This window comes from Corythoichthys intestinalis, chromosome 2, assembly GCF_030265065.1.
Source record: "Corythoichthys intestinalis isolate RoL2023-P3 chromosome 2, ASM3026506v1, whole genome shotgun sequence".
NCBI classification, from domain to species: Eukaryota; Metazoa; Chordata; class Actinopteri; order Syngnathiformes; family Syngnathidae; genus Corythoichthys; species Corythoichthys intestinalis.
The window spans coordinates 57308231-57321241 of NC_080396.1; the positions used below are offsets into that span (position 1 = coordinate 57308231).

A 13011-nucleotide genomic window follows, 5' to 3' on the forward strand; every position below is an offset into this window, starting at 1 on the left:
ACACATGACCTTGTGTGTTACTCCCAAACAATTCAACTTTGGTTTCCTCAAAATATTTTGCCAAAAGCTCTGTGTAGTGTCCAAATGCCTTTTTGCGAACATTAAACGAGCAACAATGTTTTTTTAGACAGCAGTGGCTTCCTCCCATGAACACCATTCTTGGCCATAGTTTTACATATACATAGTTGATGTGTGCACAGAGATATTGGACTGTTCCAGTGATTTCTTTAAGTCTTTAGCAGACACTCCCGGGTCCTTTTTTACCTCTCTGAGTATTCTGCGCTGAACTCGGCGTCATCTTTGGTGGACGGCCACCCTTTGGGAGAGAAGCAACAGTGCCAAACTCTCTCCATTTGTTGACAACCTCTCTGACTGTCGATTGATAAACATCCAGACTTTTAGAGATGGTTTTGTATCCTTAACCAGCTTCATACAAATCAACAATCCTTGACCGCAGATCTTCCTACAGCTCTTTTGACCAAGCCATGATGCACATCAGACAATGCTTCTCATCAAGACATTTCTTAGCAGGTGTGTGTTTTAAAATGAGCAGGGCACCTTTAAACCCCTCATCAGTGATTGGGAAAACACCTGACTTAAATGTTTGGTAAAAATTGGTTTCAATTGCGCCTCAGGCAGAGGGTTCACTTACTTAATTTTACCCTCCTGTCATTGTTTGCATGCTAGCCTCATGAAAATATGAAAACCTATAAATGTTTGGATGGTTTTAGTTAAAGCAGATACTGTTTTTTCATCTGTATGATTTCGACAAAGATCAGATCACATTTGATGTTGATTTAATGCAGAAATGTGAGAAATTCCAAAAGGTTCAGATACTTTTTCATACCACTATAGGAATATCTCTGGGCCTGTCTGTATTATACTTCCCTCAGGTGGCGAACAAGGAGCCACGCAATCACAACTGCACATTTCATACAACGGATCATAATCATACAGGCTGCTTTCATATGATTTTGCACATACTTTAGGGAAAGGTGAAATCCAGCATGTATACCATTCCATCGTGTCTCACTAAATCCAAACTTTTCTTCTACTCAGAGTTCTATAAACCAAGCACTCCATCCACCTCCTTGCTTAGACGGTGATCTTCGGCTGCTTCGTAAGCAAACACCACCTGAGAAGCTATAAGCCTAAAAAAATTAACTACTAACCTCACTCCTTACTTCATTCAAGTCGAAAGTTGCCAAACCAAGAGACAACTGCTCATCAAGATACAAGTGGAGTCAGAGAAAGTCGTGTCTCGAAGTTCCCATTCAATAGATGATTAAGTGGCAAAACCTCCAACGTGATTTTGAAGATCACATACAGAACCATAATGCAACTTTTATAATGTTTTAGGTGCTTTTGCACCAAGCAGTGTTTACCAGTCTCTGTTGGTTTTTAGCATACTGTCCTCATGAGCTTTAACTACATAAATTGTTAAAACATGAGTGTTCAGGTCCTATTCCCCAATAATAATGACCTCAATTTGTTAATTTACGGTGGTTATCTAAAATCAATAAAGATGCTGATTGGTTGTTGAAGACAGACTGTCTGTCTGTCATGAATATTCACTTTTGCTTATTAGTTCTTGTGACATGTTATTCCAATGTGGAAAACATATTTGTACAGAGTTAACATGCAGGAGGAACACCCAGATCCCATGAGGGCATCCCATCTCTCCGCACGCTAAGCATAATTTCTGACCTTGTTTGCAACTAATCAAATTAGTCTGCTCTTCCTCCTCTGTCCATCTTTGCGCGCTGTCCTCTCTCCACCCACGTGCTAAATGCTACACATTTAAAATCCAACTTTCAGTGGGGAAAACACATGACAAGACACGTAAGTGCACTGTATTCAACATTTATTTGAACCTCCAATTTCCTTGTTGAGGCTGTTCTTTGAGGGTAAACACATCGTTTCCTTTTTACAAAGATTTTCTTCCAACAGTGTACACATTTGCAGTCCTTTTGTGATATTTCATATGTGTGGGAAAAAAAGATTAAATTCTAGTTCCAACTCCAAGCTTAATTTCTAGCACGAGCATCTTTATACATGTCTGCATGGAACTACAGTCAATGTTATTCCCTGTGTCTTCTTACAGTAGATGAATTGGACTGCTCTAGGGAGTGCATCCATCTCTTCTCCTCAGCTTGCATACCAGTACATAGATAAACACTGCCGGGGAAAGAAGGAGTAAACATTGCAGGCAGGAGGTAGAGAGAAACTGGTTACAATCATTTCAAGTGCAGCCAAAATAACAAGACCTGGAGCTTCAACTACATCATGTGAGGATTCATTGTCATAAGCAGTTTTTCAGCGTGAAATGTACCACTACCTCGTTAAATATCGGCTTGCTATTCACTGGCAACTAGTAAAATGTGGTCTGTTGCTGCTATTACTACTACTACGGCTACTACTACTACCACAAGTACTACATCTCTACATCGACGATTGCATTTAAAAAAAAAAAAAAAAAAAAGCAGTATTTTCATTCTGGTCGTTGGATAACCGCTTGTGAGAGTCCAATACTGTACAGTAGGGGTTCTTGAACTTTTTTGTTCCACGGATCCATTAAATGTTTGAAATTTTTATGATGATCTCACTCATGAGAATTGAGAAAACAATAGATGCAATGTTCCAATCACAAACTCATATTCTATCAGGGGGAACTGCATAATATGGGAATTCGGTTGTATTTTGTTTCCACAGAAAACTTATTAAAGTCAGAGTTCAACATGGGAAAAAGTATGGTAATATTACCCCAAAAAAATGTTTAATGTGCTTCTTCAAAATTATGTCCAAATTTAACTAGTTTATTAATTTGTATAGGAAGGAGCTATTGGTTTTTACATTAATGTTTAAATGGTGTGCCAGTCCCAATATGTAGTGCTGCCAAATGTGACTGCAAAAATCTACTACTACTGGGAAACCAACTGGAACATCTGAACTTGATTTGGATTTTATCATACACTTAAATGGTGGCAGGTGTATGCTGACTGGATATCATGAGTTATTTAGTCCTGATCACAGACAAATCATACAAGAGGGTGTGTATGATTTTGCAACCAAATTAACCGAGTTGTTTAGTATTATTTCCCTAATCTTTTATTTACTACAGTAGGTATAAAATACCATTTTTGATGAATTACTTAAATTATTTGTTGCAAAATATTTTGCACCTCACAAAGCTATAGTTCAAAAATCTCAATTTGAGAATAGCTGCTGTACAGTTTTTGTTTATTGTCAAGTTCAAGCCCACAAGTCAACAAGAGTCATTCACACAAAACTAGAGCCACGTTTACTCACCAATTAGTTATCGGGGCTTTTTTAATGTTGCTTTATTTTTCTATTCTTGCAAAATGAAACAACTCCAGTGACAAACCTGCCAAAAATAAAAGTTTAAAGAAAAAAATCGACAAGTGCTGTGCGCGCTTCACATCAGGTAGCTTCATCTCCATTAAAAGGAAAACCTAATTAACATAGTCATAAAGTTGTCACTAAACACGTACCTTCTCAAATGTATTCGTAGAGACACTACATAACAAAAGCTACACTACGTTCTCGTTGACATTTTCTCTGACTGAATACTCTCCAGATCTCTCCATCCTCCACCTCAACCTGTCTCGGAGTTTCTGGTGCAACTTGTACGCTGGTTCTGTGTACTGCCGGTTGGCGAGGCCCAACACAAGCGGAACTACAGCCATACTGCCGATGCCAGTACACGAGAGTACGATGTGCGTGGTGGCGTTCCCCTTGGCGTCGCTGATCAAGAAGGCAATGCACACGTGCATGTAGATGAGGTAGGGAACCCAGCACGCCAGAAAAGTCAAAGACACAGCCACCACGCAGCGAGTGTAGCGTACGTTCAGCCGTTGCTCCCGGTCCGAGGCCTGGCCACGTTCTACAGAACGGTGGAGCCGGCAGATATCTTTCAACTGACCCCGCGTGATCCACAGGACACGTCCTGTCATGGCAGCGATGGTGAGAATGGCAGGTAGGACGAGACCGTAGACCTCCAGGTAGATGAAAGCGTTGGGGAACACGCGTCTGTACGAACAGCACATGGTGACGTTGGCTGAACAATTTGACAAAAGGGTCAACTTTTGGCCATGACAACAGCTGTTCCAATCGGGGGCAGTCCAGTTGTTCCAGCCAAACGCAGGCAGAGACGCGTACAGAAGCGGCGGTGCCCACACCAACAGCAGTGCCAGGGGAAAACTTCGATGCATCCACAAGTTGCTGTAATGCAGTGGTTTCACAATACAAATGTATCGCTCATAGTGTACCATCACCAAATTAAGGAGAAACGCCAGGAAAAGGAAATTAGGGAAAACGTGCGCCACGAGGCAAGAACTAAAGCTCAACTCGCGGTTAAGTCCCATCAGAGGAATGAACGGTAGCGCCACGCCTGTGCATAGATCTGCTACTAACAGACTGAGGAAAAAGTAGTTGGGCGTATTATGGAGTTGGCGGTTACACAAGATGCCCAAGATGATGATGAGGTTGGCCAGTATAATGGAGGCAGACAGCGGGACAGTTATGGCGTAGATGAGATGTTCCTGGCTGAGCAGAGCACCAGGGTCAGCGCAGTCCATCGTGGGAGAAATCAACCGAACAGCTCCACTCCCATCAATCGATGATGACCCTGTGGAGCACCAAAAAGGCACCTTCAGACTTTCACCCTGGTGTCTACCAATCATTCATTTCGGTGCTGGTCACAGGCACGTGTGGGACGTGGATTTATGAATCCCGACATCAAGGCAAGGCAAGGCAAGGCAAATTTATTTATATAGCACAATTCAACACAAGGCAATTCAAAGTGCTTTACATCACATGAAGATCATAAAAATCACATTTAAATCAACACAACGTAAAAACCAAGACAAAAGATAGCATTTAATCACAGAATAAAGATAAATAAATAAAAATAAAACAAAAATAAAAATAAAACAAAAACTACTACTACTAATAATAATTGAAATCATCAATGGAGATAAGCACAAGAGGAATAGAAAGCAGGTAGATTGAAATATATAGACAGTTATGGATATGCAGTGCTAAACAAAAGCGTTTTTAGCCCTGATTTAAAAGAGCTAACAGTTTGAGCATACTTCAGACTTTCGGGTAACTTGTTCCAGAGGTGAGGAGCATAATAACTAAATGCTGCCTCACCCTGCTTGGTTCTTGTTCTTGGAACATGCAGAAGACCGGTTCCAGACGACCTTAGGGGTCTAGATGTCTCATAGGAATCATTATACTAGTCATAAAAACGGACAACCATTTACTGTCGCAATAATACCTAGATTTAACCAGTCATTTAGTCCTTGATCCACTTAACAACCCCTTCAATAATTTATGCATTATTTTTTAATCTATCAGTGCTGTACAAAATTGGAACTTTTAAAACAACGGTGCCACCATAGGTGGAGTTTGACTCTTGGGGCATGGGGGGCACAACATGTTGATGACCCTGAAACGCAGTGTCAGCAATAAAATTAATTTACAAGAATATTTATATATATAAGTTGACGATGAGCGTTTTTTGTTTCCCATCATTCTTGAGGGGAATTCTAAATCAGGCTGTTTAGGCAATACTTTTCACCAAGATTGCCACCCATCGAATATGGTACGCCCGCCAGTGTCATAACAATGTAGTTACCCCAGTCAAAAATTGTATCCCCTGGGCGGAGCCATACGAAGGTAGATTTGTGTCTTTAATATTCAACCAAAAAAGTGTCACTTCAATTAAAAAAAAAAAAACTCAATGTGTTTGAATGCAAAAATGAATTTGAAACTCCCCAAGAAAATGCATAGGAAAGCTATTTTTTTTTTTTTTTTTTTTTTTTTGACCGACGTAATGTTGATTTGTTTTTGGGCCACATTTTGGCTAGGACATTTCTGTTTTTATTATTCAGTCAAAAAAAAAGTTGCTTCAAAAAAATATAGATTTCAAAAAAGAAAATCACTTCAATCAAAAAAAGAGAAAATTTTCAATCATAGAAAAAGTTTTTGAATGCGAAAACATATTTGAGATTGAAAAATTTGCATTTGAACACTTAATTTTTCATTGAAAAAGTTTTTTTTGATTGAAGCAATGCTTTTTGTGTTTGGGCCATATTATGATTAGGACATTTGTTTCTAAATCATTCAATCCCCCCAAAAATTTGCTTCAACCGAAAAAAATATTTTTGGTCAAAGAAAAAAGTCTTTTTTTAAAATATTTTTTATCAAAAAATAATAATAATAATTTAATTATATGCAAAGCAAATGACCGTCTAAGGTGCTCGAAAAATAATTTTGACCTATTATGAAAATATATTTTTTTGTTCATTTCATTCATTTTTGTTGCAGTTTTATTGCTTTTCAACTTTTATATATATAGGAAAGTCAATTACATGCAATAACACTTTTCGGACACCAGGCGGCCCTGACCCCCCCATAAAATCTGCTTATGGGTGCCACCTTTATGACAAATCAAATGAGCAGATCTCAACAGGCTTTTTCTCTTCGCTGCAATTTTGCTCTGACCAGCCAATCAGATAAAATGCAGAGGCTGTTGTGAGGCGAATTGAAAAGAAAGAGAAAGTAACAGTCCCAGTACTAGTAGACTTTGAAAAAACAAACACTTCTTGGAATTTTTGTTTCCTCTCGGTTACCACTTACTTTTACTCCAGGAATGTACAAAGGGCCTAATATCTAATTAAATGTTACTATAAAACTAAAGGCTCTGTATTGTGTGCTGCACAAATCCAACACGATGAGGATGTTGATAATTTAACAAGTCAGCTCATTTGATCTAAATACTCCATTCGCTGCAAATCAAGGGGTCTCCTCTAATTCTCTTTAAATGTGGCTATCTCACGTCACACTGAAAGGACCTCAGTGATCCATGGTTAATCACAGAATTATCACTGGCCACAGCAAGCGTGAGTGCATACCCACATTACGTCCGTGGACCTCATTTACCTATCGCCCACCCCAAGATCGTCGTTCCTGTGCATGAACCTTAAATGGTCGGTGTTTTTCGTAGTGTTTAGAGAATGAACTGAATACACAACATGCAGTCAATAAGTAAGATCCTGACACGCCTATTTTTTTTTTTTGTAGTCAAACTGCAGAATATCTACTAGGGAACGTGTTTGCAGAATCTTGCAATAAAACTATGTGTCCATATGACACATGTTTATGTGCTACATGGCATCCTGTATCACACCTGCCTATTCACTCTCCTTTGCCTTCTGGCTGTTACAAATAAAAAAGGTTAACTTTTTAAATCCCGCTACTAAGAGTACATTGCACACTCAACTTTTAAATGAAATTAGGTCAGTAAATTCAGGATTACCTTTCAGTGAAAAGCTGGCCAGTCGTATCAATTCAGCTCGTTCTCATGCCTTCTGCCTGCCACATCTGTGGTCAGATAATCATTGCTGCTTCCTTTTAAATCCCTTTAGTGGATGCCAGGTTCTGGAAACATTCAGAGGACACTGCAGGAAAGTTACCGGGATGTCTATCTGTTCTGTCTTGATGTCCACAGACCACACGCTGGAAAGAGGTAGTGCACACTGAGGAGGAGGACGAAAGGCAGTAGTCTCCTGACCCACTGACTTGGTCTCTCAGCCCCTTATATCAGTTTCCCCCTCCTATACAGGATGTAAATTTATTCCTTTCATAATAAGATTCCTGGTTCACAACGGTCAGCAACCAGTCTATGTAACAACTCTGAGCTGCGTCACATTATAAAGTCATGTAATAAGGTTACAGGTTGATGCAGACTGGAAGAACACTTAATAATGTTAACTAAATTCATGGGAAACAGTGAATACCACAGAGATGGGAAAATTGATAGCACTTACAAAATGCATTTACAAGTAAAGTGATTTTCACTGTTATGTACATTGAACATCCATTTTGATAAGTAGGCACAATGGGAGAAAAATGCACACGAAATAGTTCCCTTCTTTGATTAACATGCATTGTGCTCGAAGTGAGAAGGGGAAAAAAAAGCTAGCTAGTGTTGGCTCAAGGTTTTATGATACCAAAACAAAATGTTCCCATCGAATTGTGTGCTGTGTGAACCGCCTGAACGAATGACAAAATGCTAAAGGAGCTAATAATAACAACTAAAAAATGACTCCTTATTTGTATGAGATTTGTCAGATTAGAGGTAGAATGTCAGGATTTTGAAGGCCGGGCTCCAGTCAGAGGATATTAAGAGTTTACAAAGAATGGATGGCTGCCAGAATCATGTGAATTTTAGGCTGGTACACTACATGACACATTTGTCAAATCATTCTTGGCACAGACACAAAACAATTCTCTTTATTAAGGCCATCCAAGAGAAATATCTTACATCTTGTAATCTGTTGCTGTTTTTGGTATTGCTGCCTGGTTCATGTTCCTTTATGTCATTGCTATCCCTGTTTTTCCACCTTGCAAGCCTCCAAGATTGGAATCAATAAATCAATGGAGATGTTAATCGTCTTTGACTTTAGCTTACTCTGTTGATGTCCTTTTTATGATTTGTGGTTATCCATTGATGTTGAAAAAGGCACATACCGGCACCTATTTCAACAAAGTACAGATTTGTTTTCAAATGTAGAGGTAAAAACAACAAATACCTCAAAATGTGTACTGGAGAAAAGTAAATGACTGCAACACAATTAATATGAGGAGAACATTGGCCATTTTACTCACTCACTCACTCACTCACTCACTCACTCACTCACTCACTCACTCACTCACTCACCTTTTCCCTATATCCCTCTCACTCTTCTACACACTCAGTCACCCATTCACTCACTCAATTACTCACCCACCCACTCTTTCAAACCCACTCTCATTTTTTCATTCACTCTATTTTACACGTGCCCATTCATTCATTCACTCAAACATACATTACTCTTTTGCGCAATCTCTTTCATTCACTTATTCCCTCATAATTCACACAGTAACTCACTTTTACATTCTATCTCACGCATTCACCCTTTCAAAAGCACACTCATTCACACTTTCTACATATTTCTATCTTCATCACTGACTCTTTTACAGTCAGTCACACTAACTCTTACACAGTTGGTCGGTCAGTCAGTCAGTCAGTCAGTCTGTCACTCACTGACTCACTCACTCACTCTTTCAAACCCACTCTCATTCATTCTTTCACTCTCACTATTTTACACACAACCATTCTTTCACTCAGTCATACTTATACTCACTCTTGCGCAATCTTTCATTCACTTACTCCCTCATAATTAGGTCACTCACACATTTACATTCTATCACACTCAGTCACTCACTCACTCACTCACTCACTCACTCACATTCATTCATTCATTGTATTTTACATACACCCATTCATTCACTCAGTCATTCATTCACATGCAGTCATACTTACACTCACTCTTGCGCAACTATTTTTCATTCACTTACTCCCTCATAATTCAATCACAACTTTACACTCTATCTTATTCACCGTTTCCCTAGATCGCTCACTTGCTCTTCTACACACTCAGTCACTTATTCACTCACTCACTCACTCACTCACTCACTCACCCACCCACGCTTTAAAACTCATTCTCATTCAATCATTCAATTACTCTCACTATTTTAACACGCCCATCCATTCACTCAGTCATGCATTACTCTTTTGCACAATCTTTTATTCACGTATTCCCTCATAATTCACACAGTAACTCACTTTTACATTTTATCTCCCACATTCACCCTTTTAAAGCACACTCACTCACTCACTCACTCACTCACTCACTCACTCACTCACTCACTCACTCACTCACTCACTCACTCACTCACACTTTTTATATAGTTCTATCTTCCTCACTAACTCTTTTACAGTCAGTCAGTCAGTCACACTCACTAACTCTTATACAGTTAGTGGGTCACTCACTCACTCACTCACTCACTCACTCACTCACTCACTCACTCACTCACTCACTCACTCACTCACTCACTCACTCACTCACTCACTCACTCACTCACTCACTCACTCACTCACACGTTTTATATAGTTCTATCTTCCTCACTCTTTTACAGTCAGTCAGTCAGTCAGTCACACTAACTCTTATACAGTTAGTCGGTCAGTCAGTCTCTATCACTCACTCACTCACTCACTCACTCACTCACTCACTCACTCACTCACTCACTCACTCACTCACTCACTCACTCACTCACTCACTCACTCACTCACTCACTCACTCACTCACTCACTCACTCACTCACTCACTCACTCACTCACATGTTTGAATTCCCCACAGCTGTCATGACCACCAGAGCTTCTGATAGAGAATCTTTGCTGTTTTCCAAACACTCTTTCCACGAAAGTTTGAAGGCAGGCTGGTCGTCGTCCCAGCACCTGTCAGATAATGGCTTTAAACACAACCTTCCTCATGCCTGAATATGTCTGGAAAGACAGCACACAGGAAGAGCAGGCCAAGTAGGACATCTTAAAATGTTCAAGAAAAAGGAGGACACACATAGGGCATGTTCGCTTGAAAATCAATAAAGATATTTGCTGTTTTTCAAAGGAGTGGACAACTTTGTGGCCATGGAAGCAGCCCACATTTAATAGCTCAAGCCATCAGATCCTTACTGTACAATTGTACAAGGGTGTATGCATTGTGTGCATTCATCCTCACGTCTGGATGAGTTACAACAACCAGATACAATGAGCTCATGATCCCAAAAATGTAGGCATGAGGAAGGAGCACTTGTGCACAGGATGTTTATCCTCATTGGTGGATGGCAAACTGGAAGGAGCAATGGGTAGAAACCTGCGAGGTGGATGAGGAAACAACATGCAGCAGTGGTTATGTCTACATAAAATATTGGAATACTTTGGTAGTTTAAAAAAAAAATCAATTTCTTCTTGAAATAAAAAATATTTGGAGAATCCAGACAGGCTGATATATAAAATTAAATACATACATATTATTTAAAAAAAAAAAAAAAAGAAAAAAAAAAGAAAAAAATAACAAAACTTTGTTAGATTGAAAAAATTGATTTGAAAGAATTGATTTTTTTTTTTTTTTAACCTGTCCTGTTCAGCAGCTTGACACTTGCCACGTTTACATGGAGCCAAATATTCCAATTACAATCAGAATATTTGTTCAAACCGAATAAATGTGTTCCATATAAACACCTCATTCGGAATGAACAGGCCCAAACAGAATGGAATTTCATTCCGATTCACAGGGGTGGAATATTCCTTTTCCCAAACCGATTGGAAGTAAAATTATATCATGTAAACAGGGAAGCGGAATGGTGTCTGGTTGCGTTCTTTCTGCACATGCTCCGTACTGACGTGGTGACGTCACTTTGTGACGTAAGTAACGTCACTTGCAACATGGCTTCCAAGCACAGCGCACCTAATTGGAGTCCGGCGGAAAGATTGTATTTAATTCCAACTTTAAAAGAATTGAATATAATTGCTCGCTTAGACGGGCGTAAAACGAGGAACAGTGAACTATTTAAAAAAGTTCACGAGAGGTTACACGAAGCCGGAATAGACCGGAGCGTTGACCAGATTAGAAACCGGTGGAAAACCGGCTACTACAAGGCAAAAGAGCAAAACAGCAGAAGCGGATACGACCCCACAAACACAACAAGTGGGTTAAAGTTAAAACAGCAGCACTCCGACGATCGATCTCCATGTTTTGCAACGTGACGCTTTGTTTTGATTAATCTGCGCATGTCAGACGGCAGTTGTCAAACGTCCTTTCGGAATAAAGGCAGTCACATGTAAACGCTGGATCGAAATAGATGAAGTGACATGTAAACAGCTGATCTGAAATTTCCACTCGGAATGGTTTGAATAGGTATGAATAAAAGTCAGCATGTAAATGTGGCTACTGAGAATGAGAATCTGAGTGTCCTATCGGTCTTTGTCAGTCACGTGCCCAAACTAGCGGACACGCCCCCATGCGCCATTTTGAGTGTATCACGGATGTAAACAAACCAGAACAGGAGTAGCTCCGACGCCACATTACTGCCTCCAACTTCATCGCTGGATATAAAAAAAAAAAAAGTCCCTCGTTTACGGTATCAGCGCTTACATTTTAAAAACTATAAATCTCTCGAAGCTCACGGACATTTAACGAATGGCTCGGTGCAGGATCTTCGCATTTCGACCGCAGGACTGCGACAACACAGTCGTCACTCGTTGCTACTCTCAGAAACATGATACAGCTCTTACTTGAACATCCTTGAACTTGAATTGTACCTTGAATATCATCTTAAACATCACATGACTAAAACAGGTGAAGGAACTGTCATAATGACATGCAAATTCATGTATATTGCACAATATATTGTTTCAGTGTTGACATTGCCATGCAAAGATGTGCAATTCTCTCAATGCAGGACTTATCATGTGAAGTGGGACAAATTTACTTGAACACGTTATTCTACAGCTAGTGTTATTTTACTTCATATGCACGTTTTATATTTCCTTGTATTGCTATTTTCTGTTTAGCATAGTGCTGCTGCTGTGTTTTGATTGTGAATTTTAGTAAAAATTATAAATCCAAAAAAAGTAAACCTGTCAAACATCTCGTTTGTTAGCAAACATTGTATTTCCTATTCAGTGTTTATCTCTACAAAATTGTTTGAATTAGTAAAAAAAAAAAAAAAAAAAAAAAGTACTTTTCATTATCAAAACAAACACTAGTGTTTTACGTACCTAAGAGAGGCAAGGAGTCAAGACTTCAAAATTGTCACTGACATACTTTATTAAACAGGTTTAAGTAATCTACAAACGTATAAAAAAAACTGCTTGTACAAACACTACGAAAAGAAAATTGTACTACACTACTGTTGAGCAATGGCTTATCAGGGCACAGCAGAAAGTGACCTTATTCAACATTGTGGCTTCTTCACCTTCACATGGAAGAATCATGTTTATGGGTATGGTTCCTGTTAAGATCTTATACTTCTGACAAACATTTCTGATGACCCTTTCAACATGGATTCTCAAATGTGCTGACAGCGGCCTTTTGT

General features: G+C 39.3%; 1 protein-coding gene across 1 annotated transcript; it reads right to left on the reverse strand.

Moving 5' to 3' along the window:
- Window positions 1–3551: 3551 nt before the first annotated feature.
- On the reverse strand, window positions 3552–7455 carry gpbar1 (G protein-coupled bile acid receptor 1). Its single transcript, XM_057856795.1, has 2 exons — window positions 7346–7455; window positions 3552–4648 (listed from the first exon to the last, which is right to left on the reverse strand). Exon 2 carries the CDS (start codon window positions 4596–4598, stop codon window positions 3552–3554), a length of 1047 nt encoding a protein of 348 aa, XP_057712778.1. The 5' UTR covers window positions 4599–4648; window positions 7346–7455.
- Between the last annotated feature and the right edge of the window lie 5556 nt (window positions 7456–13011).

What these genes read in the sequence shown, in the direction of transcription:
- gpbar1 (XM_057856795.1), bottom strand. Translation starts at nt 4,598, where the DNA reads ATGGACTGCGCTGACCCTGGTGCTCTGCTCAGCCAGGAACATCTCATC.